Source organism: Phoxinus phoxinus (genome assembly GCF_949152265.1).
Source record: "Phoxinus phoxinus genome assembly, chromosome: 21".
NCBI lineage: Eukaryota > Metazoa > Chordata > Actinopteri > Cypriniformes > Leuciscidae > Phoxinus > Phoxinus phoxinus.
In genome coordinates this window covers 5,025,241-5,044,879 of record NC_136896.1, presented here as the reverse complement: position 1 = coordinate 5,044,879, position 19,639 = coordinate 5,025,241, and the positions used below count along the sequence as shown (strand labels likewise).

Below are 19,639 nucleotides of genomic sequence, written 5' to 3'. Positions count from 1 at the left end.
AAAAAAGAAGAAGAAAAAGAAAGAAGAGCTGAAACAAGTTCCTGTTGTAGAATTTGGGGTCTTGATAAGTGTGTATTTGTTTAATGGGGCACATTGTCACAAAGTCTCAGCAGTAGTGGTACGTTGACACATCAAATTATAATAATTTTTGAGAATTTTATCCTGAAAATATATATAAAATGATTGTGTAAATGTAGTAGGTTGTTGAGATAGTGACTAGTCTATTAGCCCTTGTGACAACTAATGAGACAACTTGCCCCGGTTTCCTCCTCTTGTTTGTTTTAGTATCTGTTGTTAGGGGGTGTGACAGCCACTTCACTATTCCATCCAAAACCCACTTCCACCTAAACGGATCAAACACAAAGAGAAGTGAGGACGTTCGGGAGGAGCGCTCATCATCCTCCTCCTCATCCTCCTCCTCCCCACAGCTGAAGATGGCGGACCCGGCCGAGTGCACCATCAAAGTCATGTGCCGTTTTCGGCCTTTAAACAGTTCGGAGGTGATGAGGGGAGACAAATATATCCCCAAATTTCAAGGAGAGGATAGTGTGGTCATCGGGGTGAGTTTATAATATAATAGCATGATGAATTGCCGCATTTGGTCCGTTGTGACACCCGCCGTCCATTTCTATTAGCATCCGCTAACCACCTGCATACGTATCCTGACAGAAAATATATATTTTTATATTCCTATGTATGTGGAAATGTAATAATAATTCGTGTTCTAGTGTTATTCTAAGTAGTACATGGTACGTGTGAGGCTTTAAATCAGTAATATAATCGCAAGTTTAATAGTTTTTAGTCATCGTTAGCTCGATGGCTAACAGTCCTCAGATGTTAATGCAGCACAATGTCAAAATGTTTCATTTTGAACTTATAAATAGGAAAACCTAATCTTTTTTTGTCAATGTAATAATTTTGGATTGTAGTGCACTTCTAAATGGGTTTTGATAAGTGATATGTAACCGCTAGCCCCTGGGCTAATGTTAATCGGTTTGTTTTCATTTGTAGAAAATCAACAAAAGCTTGCTAAATACAGGGCCTATGCATATTTCGCACATCATACGGAAATGTTAAGTTAATATGAGTTTAAAAAATGAATAAATTAAGTGACTATGATCATAACACACACTGATGTCAGTCTGTTATGATGTGGCCTACTTTTAAAACGTCAAATGTACAAAGACCATTCATCCACGTCTTTATTTTGGCTATTTGTGCTTTATTAGGAACAGACAGCATGCAATGCAACTCACTTCCAATCATATTTGTGGGCCTGTATATAGACACTAGTTAGGCTATATAATCCATGTTCCTACATCAGGTTTTAGGTCCGTTTTTTATTTTATTTTAATTAAAGTTTTTTTTTTTTTTTTTTATTGAAATTTAGTCTTTAAAGCATTTTACATTTTTGGACAGTTGTAAATGTGATGGCGATGTTGGCCATATTTATAAAGTTATTTTAAAACATTTTTTTTTTTTTACATTATTCATTATTAATAATGCACTTCAGTTAAAGCATGACTTGAATGTACCTTTTCTCTGATGGTAATGTTTCCCATTTCTGAAGTTAAAGTTTTCACATGTTTTGTCTTGGTTTTGTAACTAAAAAAATAAATAAGTTGCATTAAAATGCTGACATCATTGTTTTGGCATAATAGTCTTCTCCTATTAAAATGTTCCCGGATAGATGTCTTGTCTATTTTCCTATTTTTAACCATACATCTTTACTAATATATTTGCATTATTAAAAAGGCTTAACATGCTTGTTAGAAATTGTGTAGTTATTCTGTAATTGAGTGGCAGTATCTGATGTTTGATGCTTATTCTGCCTTATGTGCCTTTTTATTTTGGTTAAACTAGGCTTGTTTAAACTCATAATGCAGTATAGCTAGATGTCTAATAGAGTGACAATGTCCTAAATTTCCCTCATGCAGTCTGTGCAATGTACAGCTGGGTATTAGGTGGAGCAGTTTTGTGGTTTTGCTGTGGTCAATTTGCTATATCGGGTCAAGGAATTCGATGGATTCAACTTTTTTTCATTTTGGCCTCCATTTCTACAGTGACATCGTACTGACCAACACTCACCCTTTTGTTTTCCAGTGCACTGATGGGTTTTTTTTGTGCATGGCGGCCAAATGAGTTTAGTCTTCCAGCTGTTTTGAGCAAGTCAGCATCAAGCACCAGAGCAACTATCCAGCTCTGGTGAAATGGGCCGTGCTTGCGTTGGTATAATGGCTTTTAGCAGGTGGAAAGATCATAGATTGGGCTATAAATCTCGCTGTAACGAAGGAAACCAAACATGTCTGTCCAGTTGCACAATGAGGGATCAGTATTGGGGATTATACATGTTTTATTGTGTTGATATCAGTCTCAGTTCAGTATTAGGCCTATAGTTCATAAGGGAATATGTTGTAATTAGCTTTTTCGTCGCTTGTTTCTTCCTTTTCTCTCTTTGTCTCTATGCAAACACAGCACAACTAACATGTGATGAACCTTCCCATCTCTGTGACCGTTGGGAGCACAATTATAATCCCTCATTGGGAATATGGAGAGTTGTAAACAGTGCTGTTCCTTTTCTGGCAGTGGAGGAGGCCTCAGGACATACAGATACAAAAACACTCTTCACGCAGTCTTGTGATTGTCTGAAGATTTTATAAGAAGTCACTGGTTTGAAATTCCAAAGCTGTGATATCGTGCATTATTAATATTTATAACTTTATTGAACCATTTGGTTCACTGAATGTTCAAGTTATGTTGTTTGACAATAACTGTGAAAATGTAAAATATTAGTATTGTTATGCTACATTTATATTTTGCTTTATAATGCACGAGGGATGCAAGAACACGTGGCGAGAAAACCTCATCTGTAGGCTATGTCACATTGATATATCAGGTACAGTTATTGTTAACTAAAACTATTACAAATCATGTTTTAAAGTTGGAATAAAAATATTAATGAAAATTACTAAAACTTAGATAAAAAAAATAGCTAAATAGAAATATAAAAAAATTAAGCACAACAAAATTATTAACACTGAAAATAAGAACTGAAAATATCAAAGGCTAATTCAAAATACTAAATACTCTAATAATATACACTGTATATACTAACACTAATTAATAGTTTGATATTTAGCCATGTTATAGAAATAAAACAATAAATGTGCCTTCCAATTAACAAAAGTGTCATCTCTAAATAAACTGACGTAAATAATATAATATTAAATGAACAAATAAATAAAGATTTAATTTGCTGTGATTAGGGATGTATAGAGATCTACATTTATAAGATATCTTAATATTAGCACTGACAACTAAAGGCTAATATTGGTCAACCTCTTGTTAATATAAATGTTCAATGTAGGCTTGTGTTGTGGTAGGTGTGTGTGTGTGTATTGTTGTGTTAGTGAGCGGTTGCTCAGGTTGGCTGGACTAATCTGCTTAGCTGTGTTACATCCACAGCTGTTTCCTCACCTGGTTAATCTACTCCAGTGTTGGAGTGGCATGGTGAGGAAATTTGGACGTGTAATAGGAACTCAGTCTGGTGTGTGGATGGGTCACGTCAACCCGATTCAACCAATCAGCGTGCCTGCAAATGAGCAGATTTGTTGCAGAACCTGCTTCTGTAACCTTTAAAGTTAATTCGCTGAATTTGTCAGACTGATTTAAACCCATAAGTGTTGAATGATTCTTTAAAAGAATCAGCTCATAAGAGTCATTTTCATGTGACTCGGTCGGACTACAGCTTGTTCGCTTCTATGTTTGTTTTTGCTGTTCATCGAGGCTGAGAGGACTTTTTTTTTTTTCTTGCAGTATTTTTATCGAAGACACCAGCTTTATTTTCGGGCACTTTGCTTAAATGATACATGACAGCGTTGGTTATTTCTTTATGCCTTTTTTAACTCTTTTTGTATGTTGTGCAGTTCACAAATGGCTGTATTATCGTAATTTTTTTTCTATGTAAACGCGCTATATGAATGTCTTTAACCTTGCACTCAAAAATATTTTGCTGCGCTCACGCTTTCTCTCGTCAAATACAATTCACAAGCTCACAGTTTCAAATATTTTATATAAAACTTTGTTACTATACGCTTATCCGGACGACACGGTGGCCTACCCCTAACCCCGCCCCTAAACCTACCCGTCACTGGGGTTAAGACCAATCATACGATGGACTACCCCTAACCCCGCCCCTAAACCTACCCGTCACTGGGGTTAAGACCAATCATACGATGGCCTACCCCTAACCCCGCCCCTAAACCTACCCGTCACTGGCGTTAAGACCAATCATACGATGGACTACCCCTAACCCCGCCCCTAAACCTACCCGTCACTGGGGTTAAGACCAATCATACGATGGACTACCCCTAACCCCGCCCCTAAACCTACCCGTAACTGGGGTTAAGACCAATCATACGATGGACTACCCCTAACCCCGCCCCTAAACCTACCCGTCACTGGGGTTAAGACCAATCATACGATGGCCTACCCCTAACCCCGCCCCTAAACCTACCCGTCACTGGGGTTAAGACCAATCATACGATGGACTACCCCTAACCCCGCCCCTAAACCTACCCGTCACTGGGGTTAAGACCAATCATACGATGGACTACCCCTAACCCCGCCCCTAAACCTACCCGTCACTGGGGTTAAGACCAATCATACGATGGACTACCCCTAACCCCGCCCCTAAACCTACCCGTCACTGGGGTTAAGACCAATCATACGATGGCCTACCCCTAACCCCGCCCCTGAACCTACCCGTCACTGGGGTTTAGACCAATCAGGAATGACTATACGGGACAAAAAGACATACGTGTGGTCCTGATAACCGTATAGTACCACAACTTCAATAGTAGTGTATTTTTATTTAAAATTATTAGTTTTGGTATTTAGAAAAGATATTCAGTTGCAGAGCTTTATTAGATAAGCATACAGTCAGGTATCTTTGTCTTGTCCATTTTTGTAATGTTATGAAACATCTTGCTGGTTGCTTAGTTCAAGGCTTAAAACCATTTTTAAATACATTTAGAGAGAAAAAAGGAAACAAACTTCTGAAAGCAGGGCTGCTAATAAGCGGTGATCAGGAGGATGTTAAATCTGTTGTTTCTACCGTACGTAGCGAGCTCATGCCTGGACGAAGATCTCTAATAAAATGCTCTTATTGTGTCATGAATTTCACACCTGATTTACTGTCACTGCTGTTTGTGTTAAAGGTTAGAGCCATCCGTAACAGGAGGGAAGGATGTCTTGTTCTTTGGCCTGTAGTAATGATGTTCTTGTTTAGTCTGTGCTTATTCTGTAGAACGTTTCTCCGAAGGATCATCTTTGAGTCTTATGACAAGTCTGCTGATTCAGAGTTATATATAAAGAGAAACGCATGTATGAATAATAACCCATCATTCATTCTCTGTCTTTCTTTCTCTCCAGGGAAAGCCGTATATGTTTGATCGTGTGTTTCAGTCGAACACTTCTCAGGAGCAGGTTTACAACGCTTGTGCTCAGAAGATTGTTAAAGGTGAGGAACGAGTCCTTCGGGAGTCATTCAACCAGATCACAACATTAAAATGAAAATTCTGTCACCTTCATGTTGCCATTGATATTATTTAGTATAGTAATTTGTCGATATTAATTAAGCATCCCTAAATATTGTTGTAGAGACCATGAGATCATATTCAAATGGTATATTTTGTTGTCTTTGTGCCCTGTAGATGTGCTTGAGGGTTACAACGGTACAATATTTGCTTATGGACAAACATCCTCTGGAAAAACACACACAATGGAGGTAAAATTAATCTAGAAATAAGCATAATCCAGTGTCATAAATGATTTTCGAACACCCAGTGTGGTTTTGTTACTGATTCCACAGTTGTTTTATGGTTTAACATTATGCTTGTGGTTTTTGGTAATCCGGGCTATCTGTGCATTTACTGTACCTTTAAACATCTCACATCATCATTGTGATTCAATGTGTGTTTGTGCGATTGTAGGGGAACCTGCACGATTCTGACGGCATGGGCATCATTCCCCGGATCGTCCAGGATATATTCAACTATATTTACTCCATGGATGAAAACCTGGAATTCCATATCAAGGTTTGACATGCATAACAAATCAGTGTTAGTTATTCAAAGGGTTCCCATTGATATTTTCAGACCTAGAAAAGCCGTATGAATTAGGCACGGGAACTTCTTTGTGCTCATCTCCAGATTTTTAATGGCCTTGTCATTGCTTTTTGTCTGTGCTCAATCTCTATAAAAGGGATTTAAAATCTTACAAAATATTTCTAAAATGGCTGTTTTTTTTAACCATCAAAGAATCCTGAAACCACAAAAATATCAAGCAGCACAACTGTTTTTAACATTGATAATACTGGTAATAAGAAATGTTTCTTGAGCAGCAAATCAGCATGTTAGAAGGATCATGTGACACTGAAGACTGGAGTAATAATATTTCACAATTTGTTTTAGTGTATTTTTGATTAAATAAATGCAGCCTTGGTGAGCATAAGCTACTTTTCAAAATCATTTTAAAAAAATCTTACTGAGACTGTGATCTTCCCCAAACTTTTGAACAGTAGTGTATTAATTTTCTAACTGCTGGTAATAAAACTGTTAAACTCACAGAGCTCATCTGCATTGGCAGGTCTCCTATTTTGAGATTTACCTGGACAAGATCAGGGACTTGCTGGATGGTACGTATGACTGAAAATTCTGTTATTTTTATATTGCTTTATGTATTCGAGATTGTATATTAGAGTCCTCTGTCAGATTATAAATAATAATAATTAGGGTCAGAAATGGGCTAATTTAAAATAATAAATTCTGTCTCTTTCAGTATCTAAGACCAACCTGTCTGTACATGAAGACAAGAACAGGGTTCCTTACGTAAAGGTGAGGCGTTGTTTCACTGATTGGCTGTGGATGTGTTAGTGTAGATGTGGTTCAAATGTTTTGCTTGTCTATCTCGTTCTCCATCTGCAGGGTTGTACTGAACGGTTTGTGTGTAGCCCAGATGAAGTGATGGACACCATTGATGAAGGCAAATCCAACAGACACGTGGCTGTCACAAGTAAGCACATGCAAATCAGTCAGACACAGTGCATGGTCTTATTTTAGCTGCAAGCTGAACTTTTCCACACCTGTTGAGTTATATTAGCGAGAGTGTTTTCAGGACGTTCTTTCTTCTTTGACTGCTTTAGAGATGTTTATAGAATCTTAAGATTTTCCTGTTGTGTGCCTGTCATCAAAGTTGAGTCGAAATGTAAACTCATGTTTTGTGTGTGTGTGTGTGTCAGACATGAACGAGCACAGCTCCAGGAGTCACAGTATCTTCCTGATAAACGTCAAGCAAGAGAACACACAGACGGAGCAGAAACTGAGTGGGAAACTCTTCCTGGTGGATTTAGCAGGAAGCGAGAAGGTAATGGAAAAAGCTTGGAAAATGTCTGCAAAGTTACAAAGAGCTAAGTCCATTCCAGATAGTTAATCTCTAAATCAGTGCGCAGCATTTCTGAACTCCCTGAAACATCTCGGTTGTAGTATTGAGTTTTCTTCTGGGAGAAAACACGTCACAAGAATTCTTCATTTAAATAATTTCTGCTCAAGGAATATGCTAAATAAAAGGCGTGAGGCCTGGTTGAGTTATGTTAGTAGTGTGTTGAAACTCACGGTTATGATAAGGGGCGTGACATTTCTGAAAGGCATTTGAAGCAGTGGAATAATCACAACACATTGGCTCAGCCGACCAATCAGAGCACATTGGGCTTTTCGGAAGGAGGGGCTTCATAGAGACAGGAACTAAACAGAGCGTTACTGAGAGAATGGGAAGAGAGGTGCTGCAACAATGTAAGATGTGTGAAAAAGTATGTTTATTTTTATTCAAGCATGAAAACCTATTCTAGTGGACCCCAAAAACAAAATCAAGACTTTGTAAAAGGGCATAATAGGTCCTCTTTAATATTAGTTTAATTTGGGGCAGCACTGTCTCTGATTTTATGTTTTTTGACTGCAGGTCAGTAAAACCGGAGCAGAAGGTGCAGTGTTGGATGAAGCCAAAAACATTAACAAATCTCTTTCCGCTCTGGGCAACGTCATCTCCTCTCTGGCTGAAGGATCGGTGGGTGTGATGCGCCTGATTGTTACAATTATGTACGATTACCTGTGCCATTAAATGGATGGAGATGAATGAATATTTCTTTCCCATGTCAGACGTACGTTCCCTACAGAGACAGTAAGATGACGAGGATCTTGCAGGATTCTCTGGGTGGGAACTGCAGGACCACTATAGTGATCTGTTGCTCTCCATCCTCATACAACGAGGCTGAGACCAAAACTACACTCATGTTCGGACAGAGGTGAGGAGACATGCACGTATTGAGTTTTATTGAAACTTTAGTGTTGAGCATCAAGTCATTTTTCGGTTCTCACTGTCAGAGCGAAGACCATTAAGAACACAGTCTGTGTGAACGTGGAGCTGACAGCAGAACAGTGGAAGAAGAAATATGAGAGGGAGAAAGAGAAGAACAAGACGCTAAAGAACACCATCACCTGGTTGGAGAATGAGCTCAATCGCTGGAGGAACGGTACTGAAATGACACACACACACTCTCTTCATACTCGTTCAGCTGTATTTGCTGAGAATTACACACAACTGCATTGAATTTGATGTTTTCAGGTGAGAGCGTCCCCGCTGAGGAGCAGTATGATAAGGAGAAGGCAAACGCAGAAGTTCTGGCTCTGGATAATGTGGTGAATAATGATAAAATCACCTCGTCTCCCAGCATGCCTGCCCTCAAATTCACTGACGCTGAGCGTGATAAGTGTGAGGGGGAATTAGCCAAACTCTACAAACAGCTGGATGACAAGGTGAGACAAACTACTGGCCTCAAATGAATGAATGAAGCTTTTGGGCTAGTGATGGTTGACCTAACTGATTTTGAGATAATTGGCATTTTAAAATTTTCAGGGTATTTTCAAATATTGTGTGAACATTTTTGTTTCAGCTTCCCCCCCCCCCCCCCCATATCATTTGCATAGGTTAAATTACAAAGAAATATATAGTATACACTACCAATCAAACGTTTGAAGTCGCTTTAGGTTGATCAAGTGACAGAAAATGGCATTTATATTGTTGCAAAAGATTTGTATTTCAAATAAATGCTGTTCTTATGAACTTTCTATTCATCAAAGAATCCTGAAAAAATTATTGAAATAATAGTTATTTTAAATGTGAATAACATTTTACTATTAATAGTACTGTTTTTAATGTATTTTTGATAAAATAAATGCAAACTTGATGAGCAATAGACTTAAAAATAAACGTACTGACCCCAGTCTTTTAAACGGTTGTGCAAGTTAATATTATTGACCATCAATCACCCTGCTCTATAGACATTGGTATTTGCCATAGATAAATATGTCTGTCATTAATTTGGACTATTTGTCATCTGAATCATTCTCTCTAGATTATTATTGCAGTGTTGACATCTTATTATAGTACAAAACATCAGCATGATCATGAAAAAATGTATTCCAATATTGTTTTGATGATACACCATAAGCATAACATTTGTACCATACATTAGTACTGTACCATCTGATGTGCATGTTAGCTTTTTTAGCTTACAGACTTGTGACTGTGTGAAATGTTTTAGACCTGATGCTCTCAAATAATGTAAAAAAAAACACCCCACATTATTTTCTTATGTTCTGCTGTAAAATCATCAAGATTTGCTTTAAAGATGCATTCATTACATTTATTCTTTCTTTTTCTCTCTCTCTCTCTGTGTTTTCTACCTGTAGGATGATGAGATAAATCAGCAGTCTCAGCTGGCTGAGAAACTCAAGCAGCAGATGTTGGATCAGGAAGAGGTGAGAGCTGAACATTACATTTACATTACTTTACCTAGATTTACATTACTTCCCATAAAAAAGAACAGTGTCCTGTCTCCTAGTTGACTGAATCATTTAGAGAGTTGGGATTTGCCTTTTGCCATTAGGAACTTTATATTAAAGTCATTAAGAGCTCTAAATGATAAATAACATTCCAGCCTAGTGGTTAGTTCACATGCTCCTTATATGTTGATTTACAGGTTTGAATCTGGACAGTGTTATGTCCCATCACAAGAATTTGAACCTAATGACCCTAAAGTTGTGCAACATGTTTAATGACTAATTTCACAATGTAAAAAAAAAATCTTGATTTGAATTGTAGCTGCTGATCTCGACGCGGAGGGACCATGACAACCTCCAGGCGGAGCTCACCCGTCTGCAGATGGAGAACGACGCATCTAAAGAGGAGGTGAAGGAGGTGCTGCAGGCTCTGGAGGAACTTGCCGTCAACTATGATCAGAAGAGTCAGGAGGTGGAGGACAAGACCAAGGAGTTTGAAACCCTGAGTGAAGAGCTCAACCAAAAATCTGTGAGCAGAAACTCATTTTTTACTCTATAATGTATACAATATATCACTATATAATATATTTCAAATGGGAAGGTACCTATAATAGTGCCAGATCATATTTTTATGGTGTGCCTTGGTATTAGTTGGCTAATCTGAGCTGTGTTTTTGCAGAGCGTTCTCGCATCTATTGACTCTGAGCTCCAGAAACTGAAGGAAATGACCAACCATCAGAAGAAGAGAGTCACTGAGATGATGTCGTCACTGCTTAAAGACCTGGCAGAGATCGGCATCGCCGTAGGCAGCAATGACATTAAGGTACCAAGGCAAAGAACCATGACGTTGAATGCTATGTTTCTTTATCCTTGCAGTTTAATTTCCTTTCCTTTCAACTGCTCACCCTCTTCTCTAACATCAATTCTTTTTCTCTGTCTGTGTCTTTCGCTCCACAGCATGAAGGTGGAGGTCTCATTGATGAAGAGTTCACAGTGGCTCGTCTGTACATCAGTAAGATGAAGTCGGAGGTGAAGACTCTGGTGAAGCGCAGCAAACAGCTGGAAGGCTCTCAGGCCGAGAGCAACAAGAAGATGGATGAGAACGAGAAAGAGCTCGCAGCCTGTCAGCTCCGCATCTCTCAGGTAAACGGGAGGAAAAGATAAAGCAACAAATCTTATCGGAGTAGTTCATCCAGAAATTAAAATGTCATTTATTTACTTGCCCTTCTAGCATTTTAAAGGTGTTTAAGTTTTTTCTATTGGACATTAAACAAGAATTAAAGAGCGTTTATAAGCTGCTCTTTTAGTGAAATCAGTCTCATGTTTTATATTGTATGGCTGTAGCTAAATGGAAACCCCACATGTTCTTCATTACAATAATAGCAAGCCGTTTGCAAGCTTTAAAAGAGATATTTTTTTGTTTTTGTCTACAGTATGAGGCAAAGATCAAGTCCCTGACAGAGTATCTGCAAAACATCGAACAGAAGAAGAGGCAGTTGGAGGAGAATGTTGACTCTCTCAACGAGGAACTGGTCAAAATCAGCGCCCAGGGTACAAATATACTCCATCTTTCCTTTCCTCTCATAAATGCATTTTAATGGCCGAATAAAATTGGTTTGGCCCAGACCCCTTTACTTTTACTGCCCTCTTGTGGTGAGAATTGTGAAAGGCTTGTTTTTGTGATGTTTATTTTCTTTTGTGCAGAGAAAGTTCATGCAATGGAGAAGGAAAATGAGATACAAAGTGCTAATGAAGTCAAGGTAAGCATGGTAAGGTAATGTTTCTGGACTTTTTTTACTGAGTGTTGTTGCCCAATAAACTGTTTATTAGGCTTGCTATGATAGTCGGTGTTACCGGTGTTACACGGTGTTCAGTCACAACACCGGTTTCATCACTTGCCCACCGCGGCACCGCAAAAAAAACAAAAAACAAATGTAAAGCGTTAAAATTATTTTACGCAATTGACTAGCGTTGTATGATCACGCTTTTATTAATGTGAATGCTTTTAAACCGTTCAAGCGCGACAAGACTAAAGAGTCTGTAAGTCCTGCCTATTACACACACACACACACAACCCACAGAAAAGACGCGCGTCAGTCGCCTATCGAGTTCTCTTTCGGTCTTGAACAAACCATAACACACACAAATTATGCCAAAATGTCAGTTTTGTCGAGTGTCCTCATAAGAGCAGTCTTAAATGATTTAAATAAAGTCTAAAATAGAGATTTGTGAGAAAATGGGACGCGTGTCAGATCGCGTCTCTGTCAGCAGCGGCCGGTCTTAAAGTGCCAGTAATGTTAATCAAAGAACAAAGGTAAGAGTAAATTACTCACTCAGACCCAGTGCCAGGAGGATTATTATACCGGTAGCCTAATAATCATGAATGCACTCCGATCTTTTAACACATCTCCGGCTTCTTCACGCAAAAGAAAAACTCATCATGAAGTGCAGTGAATTTCAGCGACCTATGGGCGTTTCCTGATGGATCGAGGTTGTTCGTTAACTTAATTTTATATGTGCAATTCACACGATCTCTAAGCCATGCGAGAATGCTGCGAGTAGTCAAACTTTATTAAAGGAGAACTCCGGTGCAAAATGAACCTTTGGTCTAATTACACATTGTTACCTAGTCAACCGTTATCTGAGATTTGTTTTCATGATTATCGAATGTAAATAGTTTTATCTCTAAAAACAGTTTAGCCTATAACGCTAGTATAACGCTAGTATATGGGGCATGGAGTAATGACAAATAAAAATCGCTTGTTAATACCACTAACAAGGCTCAAAATAGCCCCACACTAACACGGCAGCATAATGAGGGTCCCTACCTTCAAACCGAAGCATTGAGAACTTTGACAGTGTCCAGACAGTTTAATAAGAAGATATTTTATACATACAGTCAACTTCACGTATACAAGCAGAAGCCATCTTGGAAAAACAGACTTGATCAGTCGATCTACGAACCACCGATCCAAATGCGCTGAACTGTGTAGAATCTCATATGATCCAGCGCATTTAGATCGGTGGTTCGTAGATCGATTGATAGAGTCTGTTTTTCCAAGATGGATTCTGCTTGTATACGTGAAGTTGACTGTATGTATAAAATATCTTCTTATTAAACTGTCTGGACACTGTCAAAGTTCTCAATGCTTCGGTTTGAAGGTAGGGACCCTCATTATGCTGCCGTGTTAGTGTGGGGCTATTTTGAGCCTTGTTAGTGGTATTAACAAGCGATTTTTATTTGTCATTACTCCATGCCCCATATACTAGCGTTATACTAGCGTTATAGGCTAAACTGTTTTTAGAGATAAAACTATTTACATTCGATAATCATGAAAACAAATCTCAGATAACGGTTGACTAGGTAACAATGTGTAATTAGACCAAAGGTTCATTTTGCACCGGAGTTCTCCTTTAATAAAATAGAAAATCAGAGGGAATAATTTCTGTAATGTTTTTTTATTTTTTTTTATTTTTTTTATTTAACCGGTTGGCCGGTCACACGGATTTCATAGTTTTTAGTTACGTGACTGGTGCGGAGACCTGGAGTGTTATTTAATTTTTTTTATTTCGTTTTATTCATATTTCGATTTTTTTTTTACATCACTCCTCCCACCCAATGAAACCGATATTACCGGTGTTGTCACAAGCCGATTAACCGGTGGGAGAATATTATCACCGTCACATCTCTACAGGTTATGTAGCATGTATGTGTTCTGCAGTTTAGATTGCATCAATTCTGGAGGGGACTCATGATTGTATTTTATTTTAATAGAGAGATGTAATTTAGAATTTTTCTGTTTATGATTGGACAGACTGCAGTCGAGGAGCAGATTCATAACCACAGAGAAGCTCATCAGAAACAGCTAAGCAGCCTTAGAGATGAGCTGGAGATCAAGGAGAAACTCATCACTGAACTGCAGGAGTAAGACACACACATATACTCCTCATCAGACACTGAATCAGGGCCACATGTGCTCATTTTCCTCACTTTGTCTTCTGTCTGCAGTCAGAACCAGAAGATCATGTTGGAGCAGGAGCGCTTGAAGGTGGAGCACGAGAAACTCAGATCCACTGACCAGGAGAAGAGCCGCAAACTGCACGAGCTCACGTAGGACACGCACCAAACACGCAGAGATTGGTATAGTGTGCGTGAGACGTTATGTCTGGTGTGTTAATGATGAAATATGTTTATAGGGTGATGCAGGACAGAAGGGAACAGGCCAGACAGGATCTCAAAGGCCTGGAGGAGACAGTGGTAGGTCATTTTTGTTCTGTGCTTGAGAGATGATTCTCACATCTTCGTTTTTATGTGTGCACTCTCTGATCTCTCACTTCTCCTCAGGCCAAAGAGCTGCAGACTCTTCATAATCTGAGGAAGCTCTTTGTTCAGGATCTGGCCACGCGGGTGAAGAAGGTACAACTATTGTGAATGTGTAATTGTAGTTTAGAGTGGAAAAGTTACTTCAGATAATGAAAATAGTTTCAATGTGGATATTAAAAGCTAAATGTTAAAAGGTCCTAAAAGTGCATAGCTGTCATTTTCTTAAATACTTTTTCTGTAAACTAATGTCCCATGTAATCAGGGAGTTTGGGCAGGACATTTTGAAGAGCGTGTCCCTTTATTTAAATGTTTTATTTTATAATATTTTATTTTATTCTTTATTTTATTTTTAAATTATTTTATTTGTATAATTGTATTTAATTTTTTCCCATTTTGTTTCCATTTTATATTACATTTAAATTATTTATTAGATTTTTGCTTTTTTATTTTACTTTTGTACTTTTAATATAAAAATGTATATAACATTTTAACATAATTTATATTTGAATATAATCTTAAAAAAATATATTTTACTTTATTTAATTTTAGATTTCTACTATTATAAGTAAATTATTAGTAGGTTTTAATCAAAGCTAATAAACTATATAATAAACTAGACGTCATAAAACTCCAGTTATGACTTTATCAACAACTCTTGACCGGCCTTAATTAAGTATCAACATATTTTTCAGAGCGCTGAGATGGACTCAGATGACACTGGTGGCAGCGCGGCGCAAAAACAGAAGATCTCATTCCTTGAGAACAACCTTGAACAGCTCACTAAAGTGCACAAGCAGGTAAACACACACTTAAAACATCAGATACCTCATGCATTCTCTCACAACACACACGCTCACTGTCTCCTTCCTTTCTCTGTGTAGCTGGTGCGTGATAATGCTGACCTGCGCTGTGAGCTGCCCAAGCTAGAGAAGCGCCTGCGGGCGACGGCGGAGCGCGTGAAGGCTCTGGAGTCTGCGCTCAAAGAGGCCAAAGAGAACGCAGCACGTGACCGCAAACGCTACCAGCAGGAGGTGGACCGCATCAAAGAGGCCGTCAGAGCCAAGAACATGGCTCGCAGAGGACACTCTGCACAGATCGGTTAGTACACACACACACACACACACTTTAAAAGAGTGCAATTACTAGATTCAGCCAAGTCATATGTCTTTCAACATGCTTGTAAGTTGCAATGGACTTGGATAGGGTTGAGAATATCATTCTACCACAGAGGAAACAGAAAGTTTTTGATTGCTAATATGAAGTGTTGCTTGTTCAGATTTTTTTGAAGGATGTTAATAGATTCAAAAAATTAATCATTGTTCATTTCATGATTTCTTTGAATTCAACACAATTAATGGCCAGTTTAGAAGCTTTTCAGTTAATATTCTTAAGGCTGAAATATACTACATGACTTTTAAAATCAGAATAGATTTTAGGCGTCATACACTTGCCGATAATTATACACTCTTTAAATAATTAAAGAGAAAAAACGTCATTCCAAAAACAAATGTCCCTGATTTCTAGGAGACACAAATCAGTATAATATGTGCTCTAAAAGTAGCATAAAACATTGATATCTTCCCACTGGAATCAGAGTCTGCAGCTAAAAAATTTAGTCTGTGCCCATCATACACTACGCATTTTTTTTTCGTTGTGAAATATGTCAACTCCTACTGTCCAAAATCAGCTCTGACTTTCCGCAACTAGCGCTGATTGGTCCAGACATCATGTAAAGTATTCCAGCCTTTTAGGAGAGTTTTTTGTGATTGAAAGATTTAGTTGACCAATTTAAGAAACAATCAACTTGTTTTGGGGTCTAACTAACTGGTAGTCATATTTCCTCTTTTTACAGCCAAGCCAATCAGACCAGGTCAGCCCCCTGTCGCCTCTCCCACCCACCCCAATGTCAACCGCTCAGGGGCGGGGCTCTTCCAGAACAACCAATCAGTGGGCATCCGTGGTGGAGGCGTAGCCAAACAGTAAAATAAGTGAGTAGATGCTGCATATTACTCGCAAATGTGTCACGTTATGGAGGTAAAATGTGTTGCGAATATCATTCTTTTTTTTTTATGTCTTACTCATTTTTTTTTTTTTACCTTTCTCTTTCTTTTCTGTTTCCAGCTGTTGAATGCTGAATATAACCCCAGTAGCCCCAGCTGAAGCTGATATCACCCCAAAAAGCTAAACAGGCATTCCACAGCACGGGAGGGTTCAATACTATACATATGAAAATGAATATAAGTATATATATGTGTATGAAACATGAAATACTATCCCCGTCTGGGCTGTACAGTTGTTCCTCCATTCTTATCTCTTATATCTTCCCTTAAAAAAAATATAAAGAAAACTAAAAAATGACAGGCTTTTTGCACCAGTGGACACGTGTGTAACTAGCGTGTATCTCTTCACTCTTGCACAGTCGGTTTCTGCTCACATCCTGCTCTCCACGTCCCTCACTGTGCCAAGTTGAATGTATTTCAAAATTACAAAAGAAAAAAAAAGGCAGAAATGAATGAAAAATGGTAAAAAGGAACAAAAAAAACTACTAGCTGCGTTATTTTAGCCTTATTTATGTACGTTCACATTTTGGGTTTGTTTAGAGAGTTAGCTTGTTCTCTCTGGCTTTGAGTAGTTTCTATTAAACATTTCACCTAAATAAGTAAGTTAAACACTACAATTGAACTGTATATATATATATGAACCATTGAATTAGTTTTTGTAATGATGGACATTCTCAGAAGATGATTTAAATTATGATAAAAGGGTCTGAAAGTGGACAAACAAGATGCAGTTCCATGAAATGAGAATGAAAAGGCTGCTTAATGTAGACGCACCTGATCTACAGGTATATTTAAAGCACTGTACAAACACGTTACGAGTAATCATTGTTACAGCATAAAGACCTGTGTGAATGTCACAGCTTGAGGTCTTAGACGAGTCGTAGCTCGGTAAAAACAAGAAGAAGAAAAAACCTATAATACTAACGTCACATGCTCATTTTGACATTTAAATATTTAACTTTAGTTCTCACTATTTAAACCGGTAGAGTTTGCCGTATCGATGCTGCTCTGTAGCTCAGTCACTACGAATCATTAAAAATCACGTGTGGATTTTTCCTCTTAGTTTGGCCTAAAATATTACCAGACAGGATTGTAATTACATTGTTTTTGAGGCATGGAACCTGCCATTTAATTTGAGATAGTTGACCCAACAATAAAAAAAAATATGTATATATATTTTATTGTCATTTATTAACCCTCATGTTATTCCAAAGCTGTTCGACTTTTTCTTTTATGCAACACTAAAGGATATCAGTGTTTACGCTGCTTTATGAGAAAATAAACGGGGATAGACAATTTCAAGCTCCAAAAAGAAAAAGAAAAACACACCATTAAAATAGTTCATATGATTCTGCCGTTATATTCCAAGACATTCAGTTCTAAATTCAAACTTATGTCATTATTCACTTTAGATCGTCCCCTCTGTTGCTCTAAAATCTCATTTGCTGCCATTCGTTTACAAGACAGAATGGCATTTGGCGTCATTGACATCAAACCTGCCACATCACATGACTCCAGAGCTTCGAGATTTTCAGTGGTTGACGTATTTTTAATTTAGTTTTGTAGCTCCCTTTCATGGTTTTCCTTTTATGGAGAAGAATGTCTGAAAAACTTGTTTCAAAATTATTTCATAAAGGTTTGGGATGACATGAGTGCATAAATGATGACAAAAGCTATTTTTTGTTTTGCTGTTTTGGGTGAACTGTCCCTTGTTAAGGGATTGTGATCAAATCCCACCCCTTTCCTCTTTAGATACTCCCTCTAAAAGCAATACAGTAATTTTTAGTTTGTTTTACACTTAAACTACTTACACTTGTATAGAGTCATTTTGTGGGTTTTGGGGAGTGAGGTTTGTGCAGTGGTCAAACAGCCATTGGAGTAAACCTACACCTGTTTTTACCCTTTTCGTTGTTTTTGGTCTGGTTTAGTCCATTATAGGGTCCATATTTTGACGCTATGCATTTTAGAAATGGTGATCGAATCTTCCGTGATTTGAGCGTTGCAAACATCCCAGGGGAACCCACACAGCGTTTAGTTCTGGCTCATACAACCAAAATACGATCTTGGATTATTGTTTGCTGTGGTTTTGGTTGCCTTGTGTCTTGCGTTTGCTTCATTAGACCTGCTGATTGGCTTTCCACAGTCTGTACGGTTCCAATGCTTTTCATTCAGCACAACGTTACTGCCTTTCATTGAGTAGTGTTAATGGGTGGGGCCTATTTAATGGTGGGCGGGGTTTATTTAATCATTTTAGGTCATGTTTTCAATTTATTGCACTTGCAACCTAGATAATATTGTTTTATTTATTTCTGTTTTATTGTAGACTAGGAATTTTGCTGTTCATTTTTTCTTTTGTTGATCTTTTTTTAAGTCTACTAATGTGTTTTTGTTTTCTTATGCAAAGTGTATGTAGATTCCGGTATACTTGGTTTTCATTTTCCTGTTTTTCCACGTAAATTGGATCCAAATCCTACTAGGTGTCCTGTGTAAATGACTGTAATACTGTAGTAGCAGGGGGAATATTGAAGATGACGTTTTAAGACCTTTTGTGTGCAATATAAATCTGGTGTAGTGCAAGTTTCACATTACTGAAGAAAAGCGATGGGAGAGGAAATGAAAACCGCACTCAACAGTCCTCTGAAATTATTTCATTTATCATTTGTCTAACGGTTGTCTTGTTCACCGAATTTAAACTTATAAAAGCACTTTAAAATGTTACCATCTCAATTGAAAAAACGCACTTGTTGAAAACTGAAAATTTGCATCTCAAACATCGAATTTCTCAGTGAATTTTCCAATTATTGTTATTGAGGAGCTTCTGCAGGAGGTCATGTGTTTTGAAGACTTTCAATGTTGTTGTTTTTTGTATTTTATTTTGCATCCGCTATCTGCATTTTTAACCGTTACTGGGGAAACACTCCGTTTAAATGCTCTAATGGAAAGATGTACTGGTGATGAAGTGATCAGATGTGTGTGTACAGTTGGTTCTTCAGAGTGTGTAGACTGAATTGCTGTGTATATTTCCTTCAGTTGCTTACTGTAGGCAAGTTTTCACCCCTTGACATGAAACACAAATAAAGTATAGGGTAAAATACACCCGAGTATGCTTGTTTGTGTTCTTGAGAGAGTTGCATGCTAAGCTGTATTTATTTTTACTACTGTAAAATTCCTGGAAATTACCTTATAGTTGAGTTTAGGGATTGTGTTGGTTATACGTGGATTCGGAAATATAGAACCGTAAGCATTTGTCCTTTGGTTTCATTAAGAAAACTAATGAATATAGTGGGAACATTGAAAATGAATGCCTTTTTGTTGGAGTTATTATTGGTTCATCTTATTCAATAATATAATAATAAGCA

General features: G+C 37.8%; 1 protein-coding gene across 2 annotated transcripts; it reads left to right on the top strand.

Moving 5' to 3' along the window:
• Window positions 1–209: 209 nt before the first annotated feature.
• On the top strand, window positions 210–19,376 carry kif5bb (kinesin family member 5B, b). 2 transcript variants are annotated; one of them, XM_079596355.1, is made up of 26 exons: window positions 210–560; window positions 5,434–5,521; window positions 5,715–5,788; window positions 5,994–6,098; window positions 6,649–6,697; window positions 6,841–6,896; window positions 6,987–7,074; window positions 7,301–7,425; window positions 8,017–8,121; window positions 8,214–8,359; window positions 8,439–8,587; window positions 8,680–8,870; window positions 9,807–9,875; window positions 10,219–10,425; window positions 10,576–10,719; window positions 10,854–11,039; window positions 11,330–11,447; window positions 11,601–11,656; window positions 13,712–13,821; window positions 13,906–14,007; window positions 14,094–14,154; window positions 14,242–14,313; window positions 14,913–15,017; window positions 15,102–15,318; window positions 16,073–16,208; window positions 16,342–19,376. In XM_079596355.1, the coding sequence occupies exons 1-25, from the start codon at window positions 435–437 to the stop codon at window positions 16,201–16,203; spliced, it is 2,880 nt and encodes a 959-aa protein (XP_079452481.1). In that variant the 5' UTR covers window positions 210–434; the 3' UTR covers window positions 16,204–16,208; window positions 16,342–19,376. The 2 variants fall into 2 exon arrangements, with proteins under 2 accessions (XP_079452481.1, XP_079452480.1); XM_079596354.1 differs by having other exon boundaries at window positions 353–560; window positions 11,601–11,665.
• The last annotated feature ends 263 nt before the right edge of the window (window positions 19,377–19,639 follow it).